This window comes from Dendrobates tinctorius, unplaced genomic scaffold (genome assembly GCF_039654945.1).
Source record: "Dendrobates tinctorius isolate UK_male_01 unplaced genomic scaffold, ASM3965494v1 ptg000098l, whole genome shotgun sequence".
Lineage (NCBI taxonomy): Eukaryota > Metazoa > Chordata > Amphibia > Anura > Dendrobatidae > Dendrobates > Dendrobates tinctorius.
The window spans coordinates 25813342-25840079 of NW_027361766.1; the positions used below are offsets into that span (position 1 = coordinate 25813342).

At 46.3% G+C, this 26738-nt stretch overlaps 1 protein-coding gene across 1 annotated transcript in view; it reads left to right on the plus strand.

Annotated features, from left to right (window-relative positions):
- DYRK3 (dual specificity tyrosine phosphorylation regulated kinase 3) overlaps positions 1–26738 on the plus strand; it is a 56158-nt gene that overhangs the window by 9880 nt on the left and 19540 nt on the right. The window contains exon 2 of the mRNA XM_073587260.1: positions 5974–6089. Coding sequence (XP_073443361.1) covers positions 5974–6089 — 116 coding nt within the window. The remainder of the gene's footprint in view (positions 1–5973; positions 6090–26738) is intronic.

A 26738-nucleotide genomic window follows, 5' to 3' on the forward strand; every position in this document is an offset into this window, starting at 1 on the left:
GCAGACTGGAAGAGAAGACACTGCTCTGCTGACCAGAGGTGAAAAGAAGCAGGAGAGTTTCCTCCTGAGGCCCCAGAGATCATTGCTGAACACAACTGGCAGGAAGTTGGGAACAACCTTCCTGTAAGGTCATAGCCCCATAGGAAAAAATATCTACAGTCTCCCCTTTAAGTTTTGTGAGTTGTGGGGTGAGACCTCCATTGGTTGTTCTTGCTTTCTCAGAAGATTCCAGAAATGATGGATAGCAGTAAGATCATGGGCATTTGGAGGTCGAGTCAACACGTTGAAGTATGACATGTTCCTCAAAGTATTGCTGAACATTTTTTGCAGTGTTGCAAGGCTTTCTGAAAGAGGCCACCATCGTAAGGGGACACTTTCTGTGAAGGGGTGTATATGTTCTGATATAGTGTAAGATGGTTTCCAGATATTATTATTATTATGCATTTATATAGCGCCATTTATTCCATGGCGCTTTACATGTGAAAAGGGGAAATATAGACAAGTATAATAAACATGTGTAAGACCAGGGACACACAAGTACATAAGGAGAGGAGACCCTGCCCGCGAGGGCTCACTGTCTACAGGGATGGGTGAGGATACAGTAGGAGAGGTAGAGCAGGTCTTGCTGTGGTTCAGTAGACCGAGGATCATTGCAGGCTGTAGGCTTGTCGGAACAGGTGGGTCTTCAGGTTCTTCTTGAAGGTTTCCGTTGATGGTGAGAGTCTGATGTGTTGCGCCAGGGAGTTCCAGAGTATGGGGGATGCACGGGAGAAGTCTTGTATGCGGTTGTGGGAAGAAGTGATAAGGGGGGGAGTAGAGAAGGAGATCTTGACATGATCGAAGGTTGCGTGCGGGTAGGTACCTAGAGACCATGTCACAGATGTATGGAGGAGACAGGTTGTGGATGGCTTTGTATGTCATGGTTAGGGTTTTGAATTGTAGGCTCTGGGCAATAGGAAGCCAGTGAAGGGCCTGGCATAGGGGGGAGGCTGGGGAATAGCGGGGAGACAGGTGGATTAGTCAGGCAGCAGAGTGTAGGATGGACTGGAGCGGAGCCAGAGTGCTAGAGGGGAGGCCAGAGAATAGGAGGTTGCAGTAGTCGAGGTGGGAGATAAGAGCATGCACTAGTGTTTTTGTAGTTTCATGGTTGAGGAATGAGCGGATCCGGGAAATATTTTTGAGTTTGAGGCGGCAGGAGGAGGCGACGGCTTGGATATGTGGTTTGAAAGAGAGCGCAGAGTCGAGGATCACCCCAAGGCACCGAGCGTGCCGGACTGGGGAAAGAGAGCAGCCGTTGACATTGATGTGATAGGTCTGGTGGAGGGGTAGAGTGAGATGGGGGAAAGATGATGAATTCTGTTTTGTCCATGTTCAGTTTGAGAAAGCGAGCAGAGAAGAAGGCTGAGATAGCAGACAGACATTGTGGGATTTCAATCAGTAAGGAGGCGAGGTCGGGTCCAGATAAGTAGATCTGTGTGTCATCGGCATAGAATCCCACGGTTTGCAGCATCACCTCTATGAGCTGTCCCATAGATGGAGGGTATAGATGGAGAATAGTAGGGTTCCTAGGACAGAGCCTTGGAGAACACCGACAGAGAGGGGGCGAGGTGAGGAGGTGGTGTGTGAGAGGGAGACACTAAATGTTCGGTCTGTTGGTATGATGAGATCCAGGATAGGGCCAGGTCTGTGATGCCAAGGGATGAGAGAGTCTGTAGCAGGAGGGAATGGTCTACGGTGTCGAAGGCAGAGGACAGGTCCAGGAGAAGGAGAACAGAGTAGTGTCGCTTGCTTTTGGCGGTTAGTAGGTCATTAGTGACTTTAGTTAGGGCAGTTTCAGTTAAGTGATGCGGTCGGAAGCCAGATTATAACCGGTCAAAGAGGGAACAGGAGGAGAGGTGGGAGGCCAGTTCAAGATATACATGCTGTTCTAGTAGATTTGAGACGTAAGGGAGAAGAGATATTGGGTGATAGTTAGACACAGAGGATTGGTCAAGGGAGGGCTTTTTGAGGATGGGTGTGATTGAGGCATGTTTTGAAAGATGAGGGAAAGACACCATTTGTAAGTGACAGGTTGAAAAGGTATGTTAGAGATGGGATGAGGACTGTGGCCAAGTTAGGGATGAGGTGAGACGGGAGTGGGTCGAGGGCACAAGTGGTGAGGTGTGATCTTGACAGAAGGGTGGAGAGCTGATCTTCTGTCATGGTGGAGAAGCTGGCTTTTGCAGAACAGGGCTGAGCGGCTAAGAGGGGCATTGGGGGCTGCGGGCCAAAGTTTTGTCTGATTGTGTCGATCTTCTGCTTAAAGAAAAAGGCAAAGTCTTCAGCAGAAATGGGAGGAGGTGTTGTGGGACGAAGTAGAGTATTGAAAGTGTTGAAGAGCTGTTTAGGGTTGTGAGACAGGGAGGATATGAGAGATGCAAAGTAAGTTTGTTTTGCGGCAGAGAGCGTGGACTTAAAGCTGACAAGGGACTGCTTGTATGCGTTGAAGTGCTCAGTAGAATTGCTTCTGTTATGAATGGGTCACCGAGGAGGACAACAAAAAGCCAAGTCCCAGAAAACCAGAGAGGTTGGTAACTATGCAGATTTCAGATCCCTGATCCTATCCACACAACTAGCAGTAGCAGTGGAGCGTTCCTACGATGACCTAGACGCCTCGTCACCGCCGGAGGACTACATAAGCCTAAAGCAAGAAAAGGGGAAAACTAACTGCCCCAGAGCAGACCCCAAAGAAATAGACAGCCCCCACACATGTATTGACGGTGAAACAAGATGAAAACACAAACACAGGCAGGAAAATAGGCTGAGCAAACGATATGGCCCAAACTAACTATAAAGGATAGGAAAGGAAAGACACTGTCTGCAATCTGCCAAAAACCCTACAAAAATAATGTCCAACACTTCTGATAACAAAATTAACCCTGAAGTCACTAGACTTCTCCCACTATATCAGCACTCTGAAATATTCTGAGACAGAGCAAAAAAGAGGCCAATCTAATAAGGGACTAAAAAGCAAATTGGCAAATACAGATAAATAAGAGTGGAAATTCAGCACAGCCCAAGCCGGGACTGGCTGAACACACAAAAAACTGAATAGACCAACAAAATCAAGTGTGAACATTAACAAAAACACTTAGCTTTGAGAAGGCTGGAACAGAGCTGAAAACCAAGACCTCAGAAGCAATCACCAGCACTGACTTAGGGCATCGGCTGTCTTAAATCCAGTCTAAGATTCCGGAGGTCCAATCGTCATCCTCAGGTGGTATTAAATTAGCCTCACTACCTCCTGTTACCACCAGAGGGAGTCTGGAAGGAGAACTCACTACTGGTGGACCAGAGAATGAACTCGCAACAGGCTTCTCTTCCATCTCCGCTCAGCGGCCCTGGAAACCGTCTCAGTTCTTTGGTCAGGCTGGTCAGCCAGGGCTGCCTGTTGATTGTTCGAGTTTTGCTCTGCGTGAGGGGGGCAGCCGAATCGAGTGTTGCTGTTATTGTAGTGTTATAAAAAGTGGCAGCAGCATCTGTGTCAGGAAGGGAAGCTATGTCTGTAAGAGGGAGAAGGGACTCAGAGAGTGATTGTAAATTGAGTTGTTTGAGATTCTGCGAGGGTGAGCGAGTTTATGGAGCGGGGGTTGCGCAGTAGGAGAAGAGAGGGAAGAGAATGCCAGTAGGTTGTGGTCAGACAGGGGGAGGGGTGAGTTATTGAGATTAGTGAGGGAACAGAGACGAGTGAAGATAAGGTCCAGCGTGTGACCATCTTTGTGAGTGGCCGCAGAGGACCATTGAGTGAGGCCGAGGGAAGCCGTGATCGATAGAAGTTTAGAGGCAGCCGGGGTGGAAGTGTCAATGGGGATGTTGAAGTCGCCCATGATGATGGTGGGGATGTCAGCAGAAAGGAAATGGAGTAGCCAGGTGCTGAAGTGGTCGATAAAGGTGGAGATGGCTAGTTCTGGGGGGCGGTAGATGACAGCCAGTTGGAGGGGGAATAGATGCAGACGGAGGGCACCTCGAACGAGGGAAGAGTAGCGGAGGGTGGCAGAGGAATTGGGGTAAAGGAGCAGGTATCAGACAGGAGCAAACCAACTCCTCCACCACGTTTGTTGCTGGGGCGAGGGGTGTGAGAGAGATGGAATCCGCCATAGGAAAGCGCAGCTGGAGGCTGTGTCAGAGGGAGTGAGCCAGGTTTCAGTGATGGCGAGGAAGGAGAGTTTGTTGGTGATAAAGAGGTCATGGGTAAATGATAGCTTGTTGCAGACAGAGCGTGCGTTCCATAGGGCTCCAGGTAAGGGGGTTGAGGGAGTGGGGGCTGGATGAATGGGTATGAGGTTATCATGGTTGCGAGGACGTGTAGAGGATCGTGGCAGGGTGGTAGAAGTGAGTGAAGGGATGTGTTGAGGAGGGCCAGGATTTAGGGATACGTCGCCAGCAATAAGGAGTAGTAGACAGAGCATTAGAAGGTGGGAGCAGGATAGGACATGATCTGGCCATGCGTGTCTGCAGTAAAAGGATTGTATGTGGAGGAACAGTTGTGAGGAGAAGGTTAGGTGGCTGGGGAGAATGGAGGGGGAGATGAATAGTTCCTTACTAGCAGGGGGGATTGCAGGAGTTAGGGAGAAATAGAGTAGTATGGGGGTGATAGTAAAAAGAAGGCGAAACATTGTTGTGGTGTTATAGGCTGTTACCTTGCAGTCAAATTCCAGTCTAATTCAGAGTACTTAGAAATCAGTACTTTGAAATAAGGATTTTGACATTGATGGAGCCGACTACGTCTGGAGCAGACCCATGGTGCTGAATATATGTGCAGCTAAAGACAATCAGGTGTGAGTGAAAGTGGGGTGTGACTGCCCAGGCCAAATGCACAGAGTTAAGCAGAGGTCATACAAGGGGGAAGGGGTTATACAGACCACTTGTGGCAAAGATAACAAGATGGAGTACAATTATGGATACAAGAAGATGGGTAAGCTATGCATATCATATAAAATACAATGCAGTTCACATGGGGCATTCAGGAGCATGAGAAAGTGGTGGATACTCAGCAATGCATACCTGTGGGAACAGAAGAACATCTCGGTGAGATGGTGATGATGACAATACTGTAGGAGTCATGAGTGGCCAAATGCATTCTAGAATTCTAGTCTAATTCAGAGTACTTAGAAATCAGTACTTTGAAATAAGGATTTTGACATTGATGGAGCCGACTACGTCTGGAGCAGACCATGGTGCTGAAAGATATTGACCTATTTCATTGGAGAGTGGCGTTCCAACACTCTGCTCCCCTACTATTTTCCGTGTCCATTACAGCGGTAGGGGACAGAAGTAATTGGTAAATGTAGCTAATCTGCAGACCTCAGTACACGGTGTAGTGGCCATGTTCAGGTTCTGTATCTCAGTTCCTAATGATATGAATAGAAGCTGAGCTGCTGTACTCAGGAACGGCCTCTACAAAGTGTACGAAGCTGTGCTGTTTAGACCATGACTGCCTCCAGCGCTGAAACCATCTGATTGACAGTGGTGACAGGTTTCGGACTCTCTCTAATCTGATATTGATAACTTAAGCACAAGTCATAAATACATAAATATCTTAAAGGGGTTGTCTTCTTTCAAGAAATCTTCGTCCTTTTGTTGTACTCTACTCACTGTCCACCAATGAGCCTCCGCCGATGCTCCCAGTGTCTGGCATTGACTGCGGCGCTGACATCGTGTCAACAGCGTGAGGTCAGCGGGGTGCTCCATCTACATTGGCTGAGCTAACTGATTGGCTGTCGGTGTGACGTCGGCGCGAGCAGCGACAGAGACTCATTGGTGGCCTAGAGGATGGTGAGAATAGGGCGGTGTGCTTGTTTTTTTTAATATACCAAACAGGTGAAGGAAGACTTGTTTACGCATGATCATAGCGCCAATGCAGTATGGTATAGGGATGATGTGTGGAGTAGAATGGACGCGGCTCTTCTGATCACCTCTGTTTGCTCTTTGCAGTGAGGTACGGAGATGGATTGTATGACTCCTATATGAGGCTCGACCAAGCGGCAGCGCAGGATGCTGCAGGGGAAAAAGAAAGCCCCTCCACCCTCCCTTCGATCGGAAGACTTGCTGTAAGTAACGTGTCACTTTGCTTTACCCTTGCTGTCCTTTCATCGCCACTTATTTATTTATGGTGTCACTTCAACTTGTTTGGCACGGGTAAGGTTTTTGCGTTCCAAGCTGGCATCTGACTTCACAGTGACCTACCGAGGGGAGTAAGGTGACAAATTAAATGTAAAATTAATTAAGCATGGCATGTTGACGCTATGAAGACCAGGCCCATATGATATGATTTCAAGTGGAAAGCTATGTTGTTTTGTGAGGGACCTGAATGCTCAAGTTGGATCGGATCACGCCTCTGTAACCCTAGCTTTCCATGCTATGGTATTGAGGTGAAGTTGGCATTCGCAGCTTTATCAACAAGTGTCAGGCACCTGTCGCTCTGGCTTGTTGTATCATTTCAAGCTTCCCAGGCCACTGTTTGCAAGGTATCGGTATCATATGTGCGTCATGGACATACATGGTTCTTCTCATTCAGACCTAGTACCAGAAGATTAGGCCTCATGTATAGAAACCAGTACAGCCAATTAGATTGCAACTATTGTTTTTGTAAAGCCAGTTGACACGTGAAAGATGGGACCTGATTGGTTGCAACGGATAAACCTGCTGTAGATTTTTTTTTAAATGAGACCTCATCAAGGTGACCATTTGTAGACACAGGCGTTGTTAAAGGATGAAGGTGCATTGAGATGTTTCAGAATTGAAATGATGGATTATTGGATCTCCTTAGGCTGTGTGCCCTATTAGATGTCACAAGGGCGCTCAGGCTTACCATCTAGCTTCCATTCCATCAATGAATTATATGGGCAGCCACTCATCTGACTGGCTTCCATGGAATACTCCATTTTTGGCTGGCAACTACTTTGCTCAATATCTTCCAGTTACCTTAATTACAATCTGAAAGGGTTAGTCCGACAGGTCCAACTTCAAAAGTGACTAGTTCAAGAAGGGAAGAAGTTCATAACTTTTATCTGCCTTTCACTAAAGCAGAACCGTCATGTTAATTTTTATGTCATACATCAATATTACACGTGAAAATAAGAAACTTTGTAATATACCGTATCAGAGAAATCTTCTCTCTCCTCCTTTATTGCTCTTTCATTTTTAATTTATGGGTAAAATCTGTGTTCAGTGAAGACAGATTTTGTAGACAAATTTTCCCCTTAGTGAGACCCCGAGATGACAGTTGGTTCTTATAAGATTCAGTGGAAGGGGGAGGATTGAGAGGGAGGAGCTAAGGACAGACATTCTACTGCAAGTTCTTTTGAAACGACATTTACGGTTCTCCATGGAATTTTATGAGCACCAACTGTCATCACCTAATCTCAGTAATGGGAAAACTTTTCTTCACTGTAGATTTTACCCGTGAATTGAGAATTTTGGGAATGAATGACCAGTTCAGAAAGGGAAAGAAGCAGATTTCCCTAATAAGTTATACGTAATAAGTTACTAAGTTTTTCATTTTCATGTGTACTATTGTTTAAGGAAAAAAAAATTGCTACTGTGATTCTTTCAAATAATGCCTCACATGCAAATATGTGTAAAAGTAATTTAAATAGTGTTCTGGGGCAAGCCGGGATCTCCATTGGGCGAACAGGTTAAGTCTTCCAAAGTCAAATGTAAAAATCTTGCTGTCTACATGAGTTGAACCGCTGAGGTCAGTGATTGGCTGCAGCGTTGATTTGAGTTGTCAACGTGACAGTGAAAAGATTGAGACTGGAATAGCGGCAGAAAGCTGCCACTTGACCCTAGGAAGTCCAGTATGTTATGTTGTAGGAAACATTTGAGGATCACTTTTCTTAAAGTGGAAAACTCCTTTTAAAGAGCTTTATAACACTCCAGCACTGAGCTGTGCAATGTAGTGATATGGTGCGTGGTAGCGGGGCTTGCCTACTAGATGATCTTGCCGCGCAGAATTATTCTGTATCTGTTTTTTGCCTTTTTACTATAGATTTTCTTTTCTTTCATTGTTTGCCTTTGCTTTAGTTACATAACTAAGAGAACATCTGGTTTAGATTACTTTACAAAAAATGCCAGGAACCTGGTCATCGTCCCATAGGCTCCGCTTGCATCCAACATAAACAAGTTTTTCGGAGAGGAATGGGAGTGTTCGGTGCGTTCCTATACAGGATAATTTAGAGTAGAAATTCTGAAGTTTGTCTTCATGTTTGGGACCCGCAGATTTTCCTGTTGGAGACCCCTGCGTAGGGATCGGAGGGGCTTCCTGCAATTTAACATTTTTATACTTTTTTAAAAAGAAAATATTCCCATATAGCATGTTCCCGATGTGCATGATTTAGTCTAGAGCAGTGTTGGCCATTTCACAGCTCTTTAGTAGGAGGACAGCTCTGGAGCAGTAACCGACACCACAGTGTACATGTGTTTCCATGGAGAGATTGTCTCTAGCTTTTTAGTCTGTGCCAGAAGCCACATTGTCTTGAGAACCTCTGCTTGGCGTGTGCGCCATGGCAGCATTTTGTGTATTTGGCCCTGCCGTCACGTCACTGCCCTGCAATTTGAGAGCAGTGATATCATATGGTAGTGAGAACCAGCCTATGTGCTCCTGCTGGATGTCTGCTGGGTAATTCTGAAATGCACGACTGCGGGAGGAACCCTGCCCAGAACGTCAGACTCTTACTTAAGAAATGTCTGGAGGTGGGGGATTAGGCATGGTAGATCAAAGTCTACCTAAAGAAAGACTTTGGAAAGAGTGATAAAAATGTAATTTCCCCTTTCTTTCACCAGGCACAAGGAAGTCCTGAAAGGGGAATTCCACCCAAAGCATTCTTCCTTATACTTTATATATAATTACATTAATATACACAGATATACAGCTCTGGCAAAAATTAAGAGACCACTGCAATATTTTCAGTTTGTCTGATTTTTCTCTAAATAGGTATATTTTTGAGTAAAATGTAAATTGCTCTTATATTCTAAACGACTGACAACATGTCTCTGAATTTCCAAACGCTAAATTGTGTATTTATTTTCCGAAAATTAGAAATGGTCAAAATAAAAAATGCAGTGCTTGCAGACCTCAAATATTGCTAAGAAAACAAGTTCATAATCATTTAGAAACAAAAGTACTATTGTTTTAACTCGGGAAGAGTTCAGAAATCAATATTTGGTGGAATAACCATGATTTTTAATCACAGCTTTCATGCGTCTTGGCATGCTTTCCACCAGTCTTTCACACTGCTTTTGGGTGACCTTATGCCACTCCTGGTACAAAAATGTAAGCAGTTTGTCTTTGTTTGATGGCTTGTGACTATCCATCTTCCTCTTGATTACATTCCAGAGGTTTGTAATGGGGTTCAGGTATGGAGATTGGTCTGGCCATGACAGGGATTTGATGTTGTGGTCCTTCATCCACACATTGATTGACCTAGCTGTGTGGCATGGCGCATTGTCCTGCTGGAAAAACCAGTCCTCAGAGTTGGGGAACATTGTCTGAGCAGAAGGAATCAATTGTTTTTCTAGGATAACCTTGTATGCGGCTTGATTCATAAGCCCTTCACAAAGGTTAACTTGCCCAATTCCAGGCTTGCTGAAGCATCCCCAGATCATCACCGATCCTCCACCAAATTTCACAGTGGGTGCAAGACACTGTGGCTTGTACGCCTCTCCAGATCTCCGTCTACCCATAAGACGACCAAGTGTTGGGCAAAGCTGAAAATTAGACTCATCAGAGAAGATTACCTTACTCCAGTCCTCTATGGTCCAATCCGTATGGTCTTTGACAAACTTCAGCCTGGCTCTCCTTTGCTTCTCGTTAATGAAAGGATTTTTTCTAGCTTTACATGACTTGAGCCCTGCCTCTAGGAGCCTGTAACGAACTGTTCTTGCCATGCACTTCACCCCAGCTGCCATTTGCCATTCCTTTTGTCGGTCACTTGATGTCATCCTGCGGTTGCTGAGTGACATTAGAATAAGATGACGGTCATTCCGATCACTGGAAAGTCGTTTTCGCCCTGTGCCGGTCTGTAGCTTTGTTGTTCCCAATATCTGCTGCTTGACCTTGTTGTAATGGACTGCCGTCTTAGAAATGTTAAGGATGAAGGCAACATGACGTTCACTGTATCCTTCTTCTAGAATTGAGCCCTCTTCCTCACTCAAGACTTTTCAACTCCTTTGGCATGGTTAAAAGTTATTTTTTCATTCCATTTACTTTTGGGATAATACTAGCGCTTGTTTTGCCATCCAGCTTGTCCTATTGCAAGAGGATTGTGAACACCAAAGCAGGTTTTTTTTTTTTATACTTTCTTTTGTTAAATAAGATTTGGTTCAGATGATCACCTAATCAGAAGCACACTAAGCAGAATGAGGTGTACTCTGGTTGGAATTCAACTGACACTGGAATGGAATGGCTGTCAGACATGTAGAGAAGCTGATTTTTGTAAAACTGTGCAGTGGTCTCTTATTTTTTTTTCCAGAGCTGTATATGTGTGTGCATGTATATATACATGTATAGTATAATAGTATGATCTAGGAGAAAGCTTCTGAATTTGTGTGTGTGTTTTTTTTTTTTTTTTTTGCTCAGTAAACTACAGACAGTGTCAGGTCGTCACCATTATACTGATTAAAATGATACCTCGGTTGATGAAGTCTGTCTTGTGGTTGTTGTTTAATCTGTGTTTGTAGGTTTGAGTTAGAGATTCTCGTGTTTCAGGGAGGCCTGTGGTGGTGGTGGGGTCTTTTACCTGGTCCTGTGGTCTCTCCATCATCATTCTGGGATTAAATGACAAGTGACTGAACCTTCAGTGACCTGCCTCCTATTTTAAATACTGCACCTGCAAATTTAATATTGTTGTCTTCGAATAAGAAAAAAATTGCTTCAACAAATTAGTGGCACATGCTCTCAATCTGTGCATATGCCACCCACTGTGTTCCGGGGACCATTGTGGGAGCGTTGCTATGTTCATCGACAATTTCCTTTTCCAGGACATCCCTCCTGACAGCACCATGGAGATTGTCCTCCTGCTCCTTACAGGGACAGGAAAAACACAAGAGGTTAAAAGTCCCCTCCCCACCCACCTCCCTTTGTTTTTTCCTGTCCCTGCATGGAGGGATGCACGAAAGAGCAAGCAGGAGCTTACCGAAGGGCTCAGGGGGATTGTGCGGCATCGTGCTGGGATCGTGCTAATCCTCCCCCCTGTCAAGAGACCCAAGGCTGACACTCTCCGGTGGGGAGTCTCTTAGCCACAGGGACCAGTCGAGCGGAGCTCCTGGGTTGAGCCGCCTTCTCCTGATGGTGGGCTCTGGGCTCCAACGCCGGCTGGCAGGATGCTGCATCTTCCGGAAGACGCGCGGTGTGCAGGCCCGTTGCACTTCCGGTGATGTCAGAAAGGCATCGTGTTACAAGGTTGGCGTGCGTTCCAAGGTGGAACGCAGAAGTGATGCGGAGACAGGTAATAAAAACCATTACCTGGGTCTCAGAAGGCACTGTGTTCTGGGGACCATTGTGGGAGCGTTGCTATGTTCATCGGCGACCATTTCCTTTTCTTGTGCTCGACGTATGCGCAGATTGAGAGTATCGCTTGCCGATAGATGCTACTTCGCATGTGCCGGTGCCATTTTGTTGTAGCAATTTTTTTTTAACACCACAATATTAAATGACTGACTGACTGAAGCCCAGAATGATGATGGTTAGGCCAGAGCACCACATGAAGACCCCCCCCCCCCCCACAGGCCGCCCCTGAGCAAGAGAATCTCATTAAGGCCATGTGCACACGATGCTTTTTTCCTGCGTATCCGCAGCGGATTTTACTGCGCAGAAACGCTGCAGATCCGCAAAGTGATTTACAGTACAATGTAAATCAATGGAAAAAAAAAAAACGCTGTGCAGACGCTGGGTTTTTTTCCGCCCGGTTTTTGTGCGGTACAAAAAATGCAGCATGTCACTTCTTTTGTGCGGTTTTCCACCTGCTCCATTCTCGAAAACCGCAGTGGAAAACCACACAAAAACCGCAAAAATAACCAGGAAGAATTCCGCAGGAAAAATGCAGGTCATTTGACCTGCGGATTTCTTCAAATCTGCGCGGAAAATCCGCAGGAGGAAAATCTACGTGTGCACTCAAAACTGCAAACACAGATTAAACAACAGCCACAAAACGGATTTCATCAACCAAGATATCATTTTAATCAATATAACGGCACCAACCTGACAGTGTCTGTAGGTTACTGAGCACAATCCTGCTGACAGGTTCCCTTTAACCCCTTACCTACAATTGACGTAATATTCCGTCCATGTGACCATGGACCTAATTACCATGGACGGAATATTACGTCATCGCGATTAGCGGCGCCCACGTGGTGAGCGCCGCTGATCGCGGCCGAGTGTCAGCTAATTATCATAGCTGACACCCGGCACAATGTGTCAGGGGCGGTCACGGACCGCCCCCGACACGTTAACCCCTTGCACACCGCGATCAAACGCGATCGCGGTGTACCGGGGGTTAAGGGGAAGCATCGGCAGGGAGGGGGCTCCCTCCGTGCTTCCCTGAGCCCCCCACGGCAGCGCAATGTGCAGCGCTGCTGCGGGGGACTCCCTTCCTCCAGGCCCCCGAATCCAAGATGGCGACGGGGGCCTTCGGGGGCCTGAGGAAGCTGGCTTCCTCAGTGCCTGCAAAGCGCAGGCATGAGGAAGTCTGCAGCAGTGCCTGTGACAGATCGCTGATCTGTCACAGTGATCTGTGATGTGACAGATCAGCGATCTGTCACAGGACAGTGATGTCCCACCTAGGACAAGGTAATAAAGTAAAAAAAAAAAAAAAAAAAAAGTGTTAAAAATAATTTAAAAAAAATCGCTAAATAAATTAGTTAAAAAAAAAAAAAAATATTCCCCAATAAATCCATTTTTTGAAAATAAAAAAAAACCAAAACAATAAAAGTACACATATTTGGTATCGCCGCGTCCGTAATGACCTGCCCTATAAAACTGTCCCATTAGTTAACCCCTTTAGCGAACCCCTTAAAAAATAAAAATAAAAAACGAAGCAAAAAATAATGATTTATTATCATACCACCGAACAAAAAGTGCAATAACGCGCGATCAAAAAGACGCATATAAATATGCATGGTACCGCTGAAAACGTCATCTTGTCCCGCAAAAAACGAGCCACCATACAGCATCATCCGCAAAAAAATAAAAAAGTTATAGCTCGCAGAATAAAGCGATACAAAAATAATTATTTTTTATATAAAATTGTTTTCATTGCAAAAAACCGACAAAACATAAAAAAACGACCTAAATGAGGTATCGCTGTAACCGTACTGACCCGAAGAATAAAAACGTGTTATCAATTTTACCGCACGCGGAACGGTGTAAACGCACCCCCCAAAAGAAATTCATGAAAAGCTGGTTTTTGTTCATTCTGCATCCCAAAAATCGGAATAAAAAGCGATCAAAAAATGTCACGTGCCCGAAAATGGTACCAATAAAAACGTCAACTCGTCCCGCAAAAAATAAGACCTCACATGACTCGGTGGGTCAAAATATGGAAAAATTATAGCTCACAATATGTGGTGATGCAAAAACTATTTTTACAATAAAAAGCGTCTTTTAGCGTGCGACAGCCGCCAAACATAAAAACCGCCATAAATCGTAAATCAAACCCCCCGTTATCACCCCCTTAGTTAGAGAAAAATAATAAAACTAAAAGAAAATGTATTTATTTCCATTTTCCCGCTAGGGTTAGGGTAGGGTTAGGGCTAGGGTTAGGGTTAGGGCTAGGGTTAGGGTTAGGGCTAGGGTTAGGGTTAGGGCTAGGGTTAGGGCTAGGGCTCAGATTAGGGTTAGGGGTGTGTTGAGGTTAGGGTTGGAGTTATAATTGGGGGTTTCCACTGTTTGGGCACATCAGGTGCTCTCCAAAGGCAACATGGCGTCTGATCTCAATTCCAGCCAATTCTGCGTTGAAAAAGTCAAATGGTGCTCCTTCCCTTCCAAGCTCTGCCATGTGCCCAAACAGTGTTTTACCCCCACATGTAGGGTATCAGCCTACTCAGGACAAATTACAAAACAACTTTTGGGGTCCAATTTCTCCTGTTACCCTTAGGAAAATAAAAAATTGGGGGCAAAAATATAATTTTGCGGAAAAAAATGTTTTTTTTATTTTCACGCCCAGGCGTTATAAACTTCTGTGAAGCACTTGGGGGTTCAAAGTGCTCTCCACACATCTAGATAAGCTCCGTGGGGGGTCTAGTTTCCAAAATGGGGTCACTTGTGGGGAGTTTCAATAGTTTAGGTACATCAGGGGCTCTCCAAACACACATGACACCCGCATACCAATCCATCAAAGTCTGCATTCCAAAACGTCACTACTTCCCTTCCGAGCCCCGACGTGTGCCCATACAGTAGTTTTCTCCCACATATGAGATATCAGCGTACTCAGGACAAATTGGACAACAACTTTTGGGGTCCAATTTCTCCTGTTACCCTTGGGAAAATAAAAAAAATGGGGACTAAAAGATGATGTTTGTTGAAAAAATACGATATTTTTATTTTCACGCCTGGTCGTTATAAACTTCTGTGAAGCACTGGGGGGTTCAAAGTGCTCACCACACATCTAGATAAGTTCATTAGGGGGTCTAGTTTCCAAAATGGTGTCACTTGTGGGGGGTTTCCACTGTTTAGGTACATCAAGGGCTCTCCAAACGCAACATGACACCCGCAGACCATTCCATCAAAGTCTGCATTCCAAAACGTCACTACTTCCCTTCCGAGCCCCGACGTGTGCCCATACAGTAGTTTTCTCCCACATATGAGGTATCAGCGTACTCAGGACAAATTGGACAACAACTTTTGGGGTCCAATTTCTCCTGTTACCCTTGGGAAAATAAAAAAATGGGGACTAAAAGATCATGTTTGTGGAAAAAATACGATTTTTTTATTTTCACGCCCGGACGTTATAAACTTCAGTGAAGCACTGGGGGGTTCAAAGTGCTCACCACACATCTAGATAAGTTCCTTGGGGGGTCTAGTTTCCAAAATGGTGTCATTTGTGGGGGGTTTCTACTGTTTTGGTACATCAGGGGCTTTCCTAATGCGACATGGTGTCCGATCTCAATTCCAGCCAAAAACGTCAAATGGCGCTGCTTCCCTTCCGAGCTCTGCCATACGCCCAAATAGTGGTTTACACCCACATGTGGGGTATCAGCGTACTCAGGATAAATTGCACAATATCTTTTAGGGTCCTGTTACTTTTGGAAAAATAAGAATTGAGGGTGAAAAGATCATTTTTGTGGAAAAAATATGATTTTTTAATTGTACCGCTGTACGTTATAAACTTCTGTGAATCCCTTGTGGGTTCAAAGTTCTCACCACATATCTAGATAAGTTCCTTGGGGGGTCTAGTTTCCAAAATGGGGTCACTTGGGGGGGTTTCCACTGTTTAGGTACATCAGGGGCTCGCCAAACGTGACATGGCGTCCGATCTGAATTCCAGCCAATTTTGCATTGAAAAAGTCAAACGGCGCTCCTTCCATTCTGAGCTCTGCCATGCGCCGAAACAGTGGTTCCCCCCCACATATCAGGTATCAGCGTAGTCAGGACAAATTGCACAATAACTTTTGCAGTCCAATTTCTCCTGTTACCCTTGGTAAAATAAAGAAAATTGAACCTGAAGTATTTTTTTTGTGAAAAAAAGTTAAATGTTCATTTTTTTTTTAATATTCAAAAAATTCCTGTGACGCACCTAAAGGGTTAATAAACTTCTTGAATGTGGTTTTAAGCACCTTGAGGGGTGCAGTTTTTAGAATGGTGTCACTTTTGGGTATTTTCTATCATATAGACCCCTCAAAGTGGCTTCAAATGTGAAGTGGTCCCTAAAAATAAAATGGTGTTGCAAAAATGAGAAAACGCTGGTCAATTTTTAACCCTTATAACTTCCTAGCAAAAAAAAATTTTGGTTGCAAAATTGTGCTGATGTAAAGTAAACATGTGGGAAATGTTATGTATTAAGTTTTTTGTGTGCCGTATCGCTGTGATTTAAGGGCATAAAAATTCAAAGTTGGAAAATTGCGAAATTTTCAAAATTTTCGCCAAATTTCCGTTTTTTTCACAAATAAACGCAAGTTATTTGAATGCAATTTTACCACTAACATGAAGTACAATATGTCACGAGAAAACAATGTCAGAATCACCAGGATCCATGAAAGCGTTCCAGAGTTATGACCTCATAAAGGTACAGTGGTCAGAATTGTAAAAATTGGCCCGGTAGTTAACGTGCAAACCACCCTTGGTAGTGAAGGGGTTAAGGCCGGTTCTGTATCTTTTAGCTATTTCAATCAATTACGTTCTCGGCACTCTCCTTCAGACTGGCATCCCTTGGCTCTGTGATCTGCACGGGTGCAAATCCATCCGTAAGAAGTGTTTTTAATTCCACTGCTGCCAGAGGCCGCCCGGGCTCAGTGCTGCTGATCCCATTCCAAATTTGCTTTCATGAGTTCTCCAGCAAGGCATGATAAAAGATGGCTTACATTGCATTGTGTGATATTGGTAGATCATGTTGTTGCTTTGCTTTTTGGTGTTTTTTTTCTGGCTTTTTCATTATACACTTCACTCATTAGATAATGTTACATTGACAAAGCCCTATTTATACACCGTATGTCTACATGGATTGGGTCATGGTATACACTCAACAATTTACATTTCTCAGCTTTCGTGCTTGGCATGGAGCATACTTTTGCGGTTGTGTGATTGCGCAATACTTCATGTAAGTACCATATAATGGTCATATTTTCCCAAGGCACAAGTGCTATATGTGGAAACTGGAGGGTAAGCGCAAACGCATGGAACGGAGCTTTTACAACGAAGATGAAGCCCTAAAACACAAATACTTTGTGACAGCTGATTTTTTTTCTTTTACTATTCTGTAACGGATATTAGTTGTTTGCTAAAGTTCCTTTGTTGTCTTACAGGATAAACCCGGTCACCCACGGGTGTTGCTTTCTGCTATGATTCAGAAGAGAGGGGTGAAGGCCGTCATGAGTGGGTGTTTTAGCATGTTGTGCATTGTGCTGTACATTAACAGCCTGCGCTTTTGTTAATAGTTTTCAGCACATTTTTTCTGTATGTTGTTTGAGTGTTTGCTTTTAGTGATGTTTGGTGTGTGATCATGTGGGTTATTATGCCGTGCATGAGTGTAATAGTCTGTAATAAATCCCCAGATAGCACAGATCAGCAGATCGTTGCCTGCTTGTTCTTCCTGCTTAGCCCACTTTTGTATACATTAATCATCATAAAACTGTCCTATATACGATTCACACATCTACACATCTGAGATGAATGTCCTTAAATGACCTCTCAAGAGACACAGGTGCATGGAGCAGACACATTAAAAAGGAATAGTCTTAGGGCTTGTTCATAGGTTGCATTTTTGCCTCAGATCTCCCCTCTTTGTCCTTATGAGACACTCACTATCTGATCACAATCAGTGTTGCTGGAGGTACACATCTACTAAGAACCTCTGCATTGAATATTTTTATACAGCTGTCATATAGTCAGTGGAAAATACCATGCATGTCCGTCAATCAGCAGAATTTTACTGGCCGCTTCGGAAGGTATTGTGTTTGATTATATACCGTAATTTACCTACTCCATTTTATGGCATTTAGAATTACTGTACAATAATGGTGATCAGTACTGTATTTTGGCTGCACCCACCTTCTACCGTAAGACCATACTATAGGTCCAGGTTTGCATTTTTAGAGCGGTGGCGTTGCAGTCATTTTTCATTGAAGAGAATAGAGATAAGGAACTGTATTTGAGAGACAATATACTTAGGAACTTGTTAGAAGCCGACTTTCCCTGGCAGTCCCATAAATGATTAAGTAAGCCATAACTCCAACTTCATGACTCTGACTCCCCACCACTGGTCACTACTGAGCATGTACATAAAGTGCAGCACAGATTCATCTCACCACATAAAGTGCAGCACAGATTCATCTCAGCTACGACTCCCCAGCACTGGTCACTACTGAGCATGTACATAAAGTGCAGCACAGATTCATCTCAGCTATGACTCCCCAGCAATGGTCACTACTGAGCATGTACATAAAGTGCAGCACAGATTCATCTCACCACATAAAGTGCAGCACAGATTCATCTCAGCTACGACTCCCCAGCACTGCCTCTCTACTGAGCATGTACATAAAGTGCAGCACAGATTCATCTCAGCTACGACTCCACAGCACAGGTCACTACTGAGCATGTACATAAAGTGCAGCACAGATTCAACTCAGCTACGACTCCCCAGCACTGCCTCTCTACTGAGCATGTACATAAAGTGCAGCACAGATTCATCTCAGCTACGACTCCTCAGCACTGCCTCTCTACTGAGCATGTACATAAAGTGCAGCACAGATTCATCTCAGCTATGACTCCCCAGCATTGGTCACTACTGAGCATGTACATAAAGTGCAGCACAGATTCATCTCAGCTGTGACTCCCCATCACTGCCTCTCTACTGAGCAAGGCAATCTCTTCTGCAATCTCCTCTGCAGTAAATAATGAGCAGGAGACTGCAGAATGGTGATGGTCTAGATTCCTGCATATTAACCGCAGAAATCTGACTCCTAACATTACCCCCCCCTCCTAGGGCCCCCCCCGAGCCTTCCGACCCACCAACCTACGCCCATCAGTGGCATGGGCCTCAGACCTGTCCGTAGGCAAGTCTGGTGTCCCGGTAGGTGACACAGAATACCGGGACACGCGGAAGGCATCAGGGGTGGCAAGATCGCCAGGTTTAAGAAGGGACACACGGGCGACGATGGGAGCAGGAGTTAAAGTGGAACGCCGCCGTGAGTTGGCAGGCATCACCACTCTCCTTTTAAAGAGGCTATCCCGAGCACATGTGGCACATGCCCGAATATACTTTTTAATGTCCCGAGCCCTGTTCGGCCACCAATACAACCCAGCCAGGAGTTTTGTGGTCTGCATGTGGCCACAGTGACCATCCGCATTGGACGCGTGTGCCCACGCGAGAAGCTTAGGCCGAAGGCGAGGAGGAACAAAGGTCTCGCCGGGCGACACAGAATCTGACCATTGCGGGGCGCTGTCAACGTGTAGACGGTGACAACCGCAAATGGAATCTTGTGCCGGGCGCGTCTCCAAAACACAGGGATGAGAGCCTTATCGCACCACTCCAGCTCGGAAGCCAGTGTCCGAAAACGGACGGCATACTGACTAACCGAGAGGGAACCCTGAGCTAGAGCAAGAAGCTGAAGAGAGGTATCGTGCGTGACCCGTGGACCGAGGAAGGCCTGCTTAATAGCTGTTAGCTAGTGAGCAGCGGTCCAAATCTCTGGGTCACCACTCTCCCATAATGGCATAGCCCACTCCAACACCTTGCCCGACAGAAGGAAAACAATAAATGCCACCTTGGCCCATTCCGTAGGGAATTGCTCAGCCAGCAGGTCCAGCTGAATAGAGCACTGGCTGATGAAACCCCTACAGGAGGCACCATCACCAGAAAATTTATCGGGCAACGGGAGGCGGGTAACTGTCGGCGCGAGGGAGGACATGGACATACGAGAAACCGCGTCAGTAAGTGCCTTTACAGCAGCTTCAGTGGATTGTGCAGCAGAGAGAGCCCGCTCAAGAGTGGCCAACCGGCCCTCGAGCTGCCGAATACACTGCAGGAGTTGCTGCTGTTCTGCCTTCACTAGCCAGACCCTGGTGCTAGTATAATGTTAGGAACGGCGGAACGCACTAAATAAAAATATAAATAAAGTGCGTTCGCCGCTCGGGGTCCACCGTGCAGTAGGTGATATAACCGCTGCTAGATGGTGGCAGAGACAATATGGCGATTATGCACACGGGTTAAACTTCACCCGGAGTGTGCAGGACGGGCTCTGTTCACACCCAGAGGTACCGTAACAAAAAACACAAAACACTGAACCTGTTTGTGACACAGGCTTCAGGTAGAATACACACAGGACGGTAAAAGGTCACAGGAGTAGTTCAAGATGGCGGTACTAAATCCTTCTAGACCTACCGTTGTTATCAGAGAATATAGCGTCGCAGCCGCGAACGCTCAAAGGGCTGCTAAAGCAGCGCAGCATGGATACTGCCGCTGGATGACACCGCTATGGCGCAAGCGTGATGTCAGACGCTAGCAGCTGTGGTAATGGAACAATAGCGCGCTGGTACTGGTAGTAACTCAATCCCTCACACAGTCGTAATATCAAAGGGTATGGGTTTCAAATGAGTCATTCACCAGATCATGCATCCATCAACAAACACACAGCAGCAAGTATGACTATACTAGCGCATGGCGGAACGGCCATGTGCGCTTTTTATAGCTGCCAGGACCTTCCGGAAGCTTCCAGACCTCTGAGATGGACCAATGAGATCTGGAGCGGGACCTGAGCATATGACTCCCGATCTCCAGTGGGAGACCGTGTCATGAGCATGCTCAGAAGGCAGATGGAAGAACTTAGCCTCTGGAGAGATCTGCTGCAAGGCAATCTCTTCTGCAATCTCCTCTGCAGTAGATAATTAGCAGGAGACTGCAGAATGTGAGGGTCTGGATTCCTGCATATTAACCGCAGAAATCTGACTCCTAAAGCTGTGTGCACACGATGCAGATTTGCAGCGGATCCGCAGCGGATTTTACCGCGCAGAAACGTTGCATATCCGCATTGTGATGAACAGTAGCATATTAGTCAATGGGAAAAAAAAAACCGCTGTGCAGACGCTGCGGATTTTTCCGCTCGGTTTTCCTGCGGTACAAAATCCGCAGCATGTTACTCTTTTGTGCGGTTTTCTATCTCCCCTGTCACCAAATCCGCAGTGGAAAACCACACAAAAACCGCAATAAAACCGCAGGAAAAATGGAAGAAATCCGCAGGAAAAATGCAGGTCACTTGACCTGCGGATTTCTTCCATTCTGCGCGGAAAAATCCGCAGGGCTAAAAAGTCCGTCTGCACTCAGCCTAACAGTTGCTTAGTTTACGTAGCATTTTTTTTCCAGCCAATACATCAGGATTTGAAGCAGAGGTTTTTTGTTGTGTTTTTTTTTTTTTTTTTTTTTTTTTTGCTACAAATCCAGAATGTGTCCTCATAGTGGTGTATCCTGCGAATAAACTTTCCATTTTACTGTCTGACGTTCAGATCCAGATGACAGATTTGGCTAACGGAGATATTTCTTCTACTTGGTGTGCCGCCATGTGCTGGACGTTTTCCTACTGAAGCTACTGAGAAAAGGAGCAGGAGTTGAATATTCTGATTACTGTAGTAATAGCGGCATTGTTATGAGGGCATAGTGCTGCATAAAGTGCAGCACATCCTGGATCTGCCCCCATCCCTCCATCCACCTTCCCTATGCCATGGACTTCTATAGCACCATCCTGGATCAGCCCCCATCCACCTTTCCTACAGCCCCTACCCAACATCCCTACATTCCCTATAGCCCTATTCCCTTCTGTACACTTGCTTTGGCCAAACTAATGCGTATTTAGTCCTGCCAATAAGGCTTCTTTGAATTTGTATTCTCTGTGAATACCCTATTATGGCTTTTGTTGTAACGTGTTGACAGATTTTGATGTCCATGTTGAAAGGTTACATTTTAGATAGAATTCTTCCATGCGACAGCACATACTTAACTTTGCTAGTGGTTTTCGAATCTACGTAAATTGCCTCCCACAATAACATTAGCAAATATTGTCTAAGGGTACATTGTGTCAAGGAAAAAGGGAACCTCCGATTCTCATTGTCTGCTTAGGAAAGAATAGGGTCATCAAGGAGAGCGCACTGCAAAAAAGGAAATACTGGTAGGATAGGTTAACTTCATGTTATAGTCTAAGCTAAGGCAAGGGTGGGCAATTAATTTTCCCAAGAGGCCACATGAGAGAACGTTACTGTTGTGGAGGGCCGAACCAATAGCCTGAAATTAATTCTGCCCAATATTAATCCCTTAATGACAGCCAATACGTCTTTTAACTGACCCGAGGACATAAGAGAATATCATCCCCATACAGGTGACAATCCAGCAGCTGTCAGCTGTACACTATAGCTGACAACTTGAGGCATCAGCCACGATCACTGTTTGCACCTCCCAAATCTGTTTCACCCCTTAGATGCTGCTGTCAATATTGACTACATCATAGAAATAGTTAACAGAGTGTGGGGGCTCCCACTTTAAGCCCTTCGGCACCATGAGATCATGATTGTGCGATCCTGATGTTTGCTGTGGCAGTTCACGACCAAATAGCGGCCTTAGAGTCTGACGGCTGTTGTAACCTGTTCAGAAGTTAGTGGCATTTAGGTGGTAAAAATGCACATTTTCATTTCTGTCATGCCACTTTGCATCAATTCCTGAAAAGCACCTGAAGGGTTAAGTTTCCCAATATATATGACCCTCAGTCACTTCAAACCTGGATAGGTTCCTAAAAAAATAAATGTTGTAAATTTCCTTGAAAAATTACTGCTACATTTTTAAACCTCCTAAAATGCTAACAAAATAAAATAACATTTTACAAATGGTGCTGATGTAAAGCGGGCATATGGGAAATGTTATTTATGAACGTTTTTGTGTGGTTTGACTATCTAGATTAAAAGGATAATCATTCAAAGTTTGAAAATTGCTAATTTTTTAACGTTTTTCTCAAATTTCTGATATTTTGTTATAAATAAACACAAAACATATCATCCTAAATTTACCATTATCATAAAGTATAATATGTGACGAAAAAACATTCTCAAAATCACTGTGATTTGTTGAAGCGTCCCAGAGTTACTACCACATAAAGTGACATTAGTCAGATTTCAAAAATTTGGCTCAGTCACTAAGGGGTTAACATTGATTATAGTTATTTTGTTTTAAATGTCCCACTTAATATTAAGCAGACACTCCCTATATACAGTATGAACCCCCACATAGCCCCACTATATACAGTATGTGCCCCCAAATAGCCCCACTATATACAGACACATCTCACACACATTTAAAAAGAAAGCAAACAAATACCTCGTTCCCATTCCCCCGGCTGTCTGCTAGTGTTTTTCATGTGTGTGTAGGGTCGGTGGGCCGAGCTGGGGGGTGGTCCCTCTCTTACCGCGCAGAGACAAAACAGAGACAAGATGGAGGCAGGTTCTGGGTGCAACAGGTCCAAGTTTATTCCACTCGCCGTCTGCATGATGGCCTCTGCAGTACACCCCCCTTCTCTTCACCTCACGGCCCTCCGTTTCTAGGGCCCGTTTACACACCGTACCTTCACACTAGGGACGTACCATCCCTTCTTCACTGTTTGGCGCTCCTGACAGGTCCGTCACTGTGGCCGCCTTAGGCCCGTAAACCAACAGCAATTTTACTGGTCAGGCGTCGTGTCAAAAACGGTGTCCCACACCCGGTGTCTCGTCTCTTCTGCGGTACTTTCCTGTCAGGACCACCCCCCTGACGTTCTCTCTCCTCAGTCCCCCTGGTTACGTTCTCAGAGTGCACAAACTGTCGTAGTCCTCCTGTCACCTGAGCTCCCCCTGGGGACTGGAATCTTCTGGAACCCTCCCTCAGTATTTATATAATTCCCGTTTCCCTATAATTCCGCCCCCTATGACCAACGGATTCCTAGCCCTAAGCTGCTGTCAAGTCCTTTTCCTCACACTCCCCCCTGCCACCTTGTGGTCACTCAGGGTACTGCCTATCACTTTTACTGCCCAGCTGTTATCCATCTGTTATAACTGACAAGTACATCTGTCCGTCAGGTCACTGTCCCTACACTCCCCCTTCCTTTCTCTGTTGTCGTCCCCAACAATTGTCGTCCCTACCTGTGTCATTCTAAAACTTCACCTACGCTCTGTTGTCGGACCAGTTGTTGGGCCAAACCCACTATCCGCTGGGGCCGAACCATACTGGGAGCACCATGCTCCGAGCAGCCTACTGCTACTCGCCAGCGCGCACGCCACATGACAACGTCTTTCAAGTTGGGCTAGGTTCACCCATATTTTCTCTATGGCGTGTACCTTCCCCTACTCTCCCCTTCTGTCACCTTCAACTACTCGGTACGCCATGATCGAGGCCTCACACCTACCAGATCATTGTCAGCGCCCGCCTGCTTTCTCCTGGGGTTGTCCGTGGTGTCAGGGTACTGACCTGCGACTACTGGATGCCTGTCGTCTTCCATTTCTTTATCTTTCTCTCTGTAACAGGTCATGGTCGGTGTCCCGGTCTCCCAGACCTCCTCCACATCTAGACCCCTTTCGGATCTCACACTTTCCTTTGGTCCCACAGACCTTCCCTTACCTGGACCTGTTGCATTTACTTTTGCATATTATACAACAAAACAACTTTATAATAGCATAAGTACCCCTTTTTCTATTTTTTTTTTTTCATTTTCCATTTCTTTTTAACCAACAAAACAAGCAAAAAAAAATATAACAGGCTTTCTCCCCCTTCCTTTAACATTGACACTTTTCTTTTTGCATCCCTGCTATGTCAGGCAAACCAATTTCAACACTTATAACAAGAAAAACATTTTCCTTTAACCTGGACGCAAACTGTCCCAATTATCTGCATAACGGTGTAGCGAATTCCCAACAGTCCAAGCCATCTCCTGGTGGCTGGTAGCAAGGGACACCACAGCCGTGGAGCTCCCAGGATGCAAGAAGTGTCTCAAAAATCCTTTCTGCAAGTTAGTATATACGAGCCGTCCCGGGGATCGTGCAGCCGCCATGCCAGCCTTTCCCCTCTCATAGAGCAGGTTACAGACTTCCTGCTCCCTGACCGCCTTCTTCTTTATAACTTCTGCGACCCAAACAGAGGGTCCGGTACGAGCCCTGGAGTCCGGTGGCCGGGACTTAACCGAGGGTGATGGCGGGGCAGAGGCGGCTGATGATGTCAGTGGCCCCTGATGATGTCAGTGGCCCAGCAGCCGCTCGGGCCTGGTGGCGGGCAGGGACAGCCGTATTTCTCGCAGATTGGGCCACAGGGCCTGACACATAGGCTGCAGCCGGCATAGCCGCGGCCGCGGGGTAGGCCGCACCCGGAGTTCCAGACGGAGCCGGAGTAGCTGGCGATTCCGGGAATGAGGTCACTATCGGCAGGGGGCACGCAGCAGCGCCTTTTGTAGACAGGCGCCGCACTGGCGACTCCAGGCGTGGCGCCACCGGGCATGATGAATCAGGAACGGGAACGGAGGCCCTGCTCAGCTCAGCGTAAACAGTAAGGGCCTCCTCGGCCTGGCTTTCGGATACACAGGGGGCCGCGTGCTGCTGCTGAGTAGCGGGGACTTCTTGCGGAGCCGCTGGCAGAGGCAGGGGAACTCTCACCTTCCCCGACGTCGCGGCCTCCGTCACATCTTCCCGCGGCTTCTCCCGCAGTCTCTGTTCTTCACCCCGCCGTCCGGTGGGGCTGGCCTCCAGGCTCAGGGGCTCCGCGGGGAGGCTTCCCGGTGATGTCTTTGGCAGCCGCTCCTGTAGAGTCCGCAACCGCTTTTCTTCTCCGCCTGAGATCTGGAAGACTGTCCATGACTCCCAGCGGGACTCGATCTCCCGACGCCATCGCCACTCCAGGCGCCCGAGGCCTCCTGGCACATATCGTTTCCCCCAGGGGTACGTTGGAGGGGGCCCCAGTCCATCCGGAACAATAGCAAACACCCGGACCTCTCTCCTGCGTTGGAGTAATACCGCCATCTTGGGCAGAATCAGCTGCTGCCTTGGATCCTCTGCAAGCAACGCAGATCCGCCACCGCGTCCCAATTTGTAATCCACAGGTCAGTAATTGGTAGTCCACATGTGTTTATAATCCAAAATAGAGCAGTCCAAGTTTTTCTCAGTCCTTCAGACGCAGGCCTGCCGCAGAAGATAGCGTATTAGCGGTGGCGAATCCTGCCGACTACGCCAAGTGTAGGGTCGGTGGGCCGAGCTGGGGGGTGGTCCCTCTCTTACCGCGCAGAGACAAAGCAGAGACAAGATGGAGGCAGGTTCTGGGTGCAACAGGTCCAAGTTTATTCCACTCGCCGTCCGCCTGACGGCCTCTGCAGTACACCGCACTTCTCTTCACCTCACGGCCCTCCGTTTCTAGGGCCCGTTTACACACCGTACCTTCACACTAGAGACGTACATGCACGTACCGTCCCTTCTTCACTGTTTGACTCTCCTGACAGGTCCGTCACTGTGGCCGCATTAGGGCCGTAAACCAGCAGCAGTTTTACTGGTCAGGTGTCGTGTCAAATACGGTGTCCCACACCCGGTGTCTCGTCTCTTCTGCGGTACTTTCCTGTCAGGACCACCCCCCTGACGTTCTCTCTCCTCAGTCCCCCTGGTTCAGTTCTCAGAGTGCACAAACTGTCGTAGTCCTCCTGTCACCTGAGCTCCCCCTGGGGACTGGAATCTTCTGGAACCCTCCCTCAGTATTTATATCATTCCCGGTTCCCTGTAACTCCGCCCCCCATGACCAACGGTTTCCTAGCCCTAAGCTGCTGTCAAGTCCTTTTCCTCACACTCCCCCCTGCCACCTTGTGGTCACCCAGGGTACTGCCTATCACTTTTACTACCCAGCTGTTATCCATCTGTTATAACTGACAAGTACGTCTGTCCGTCAGGTCACTGTCCCTACATGTGCACTGATACTACACACAGCAGCCGTGATGTAATGATGTCATCGCATCTGCTGTCTTAGTCGCACACGCTAAATGGTGAAAGAAGGAGTAAGCGGATCCCTCCT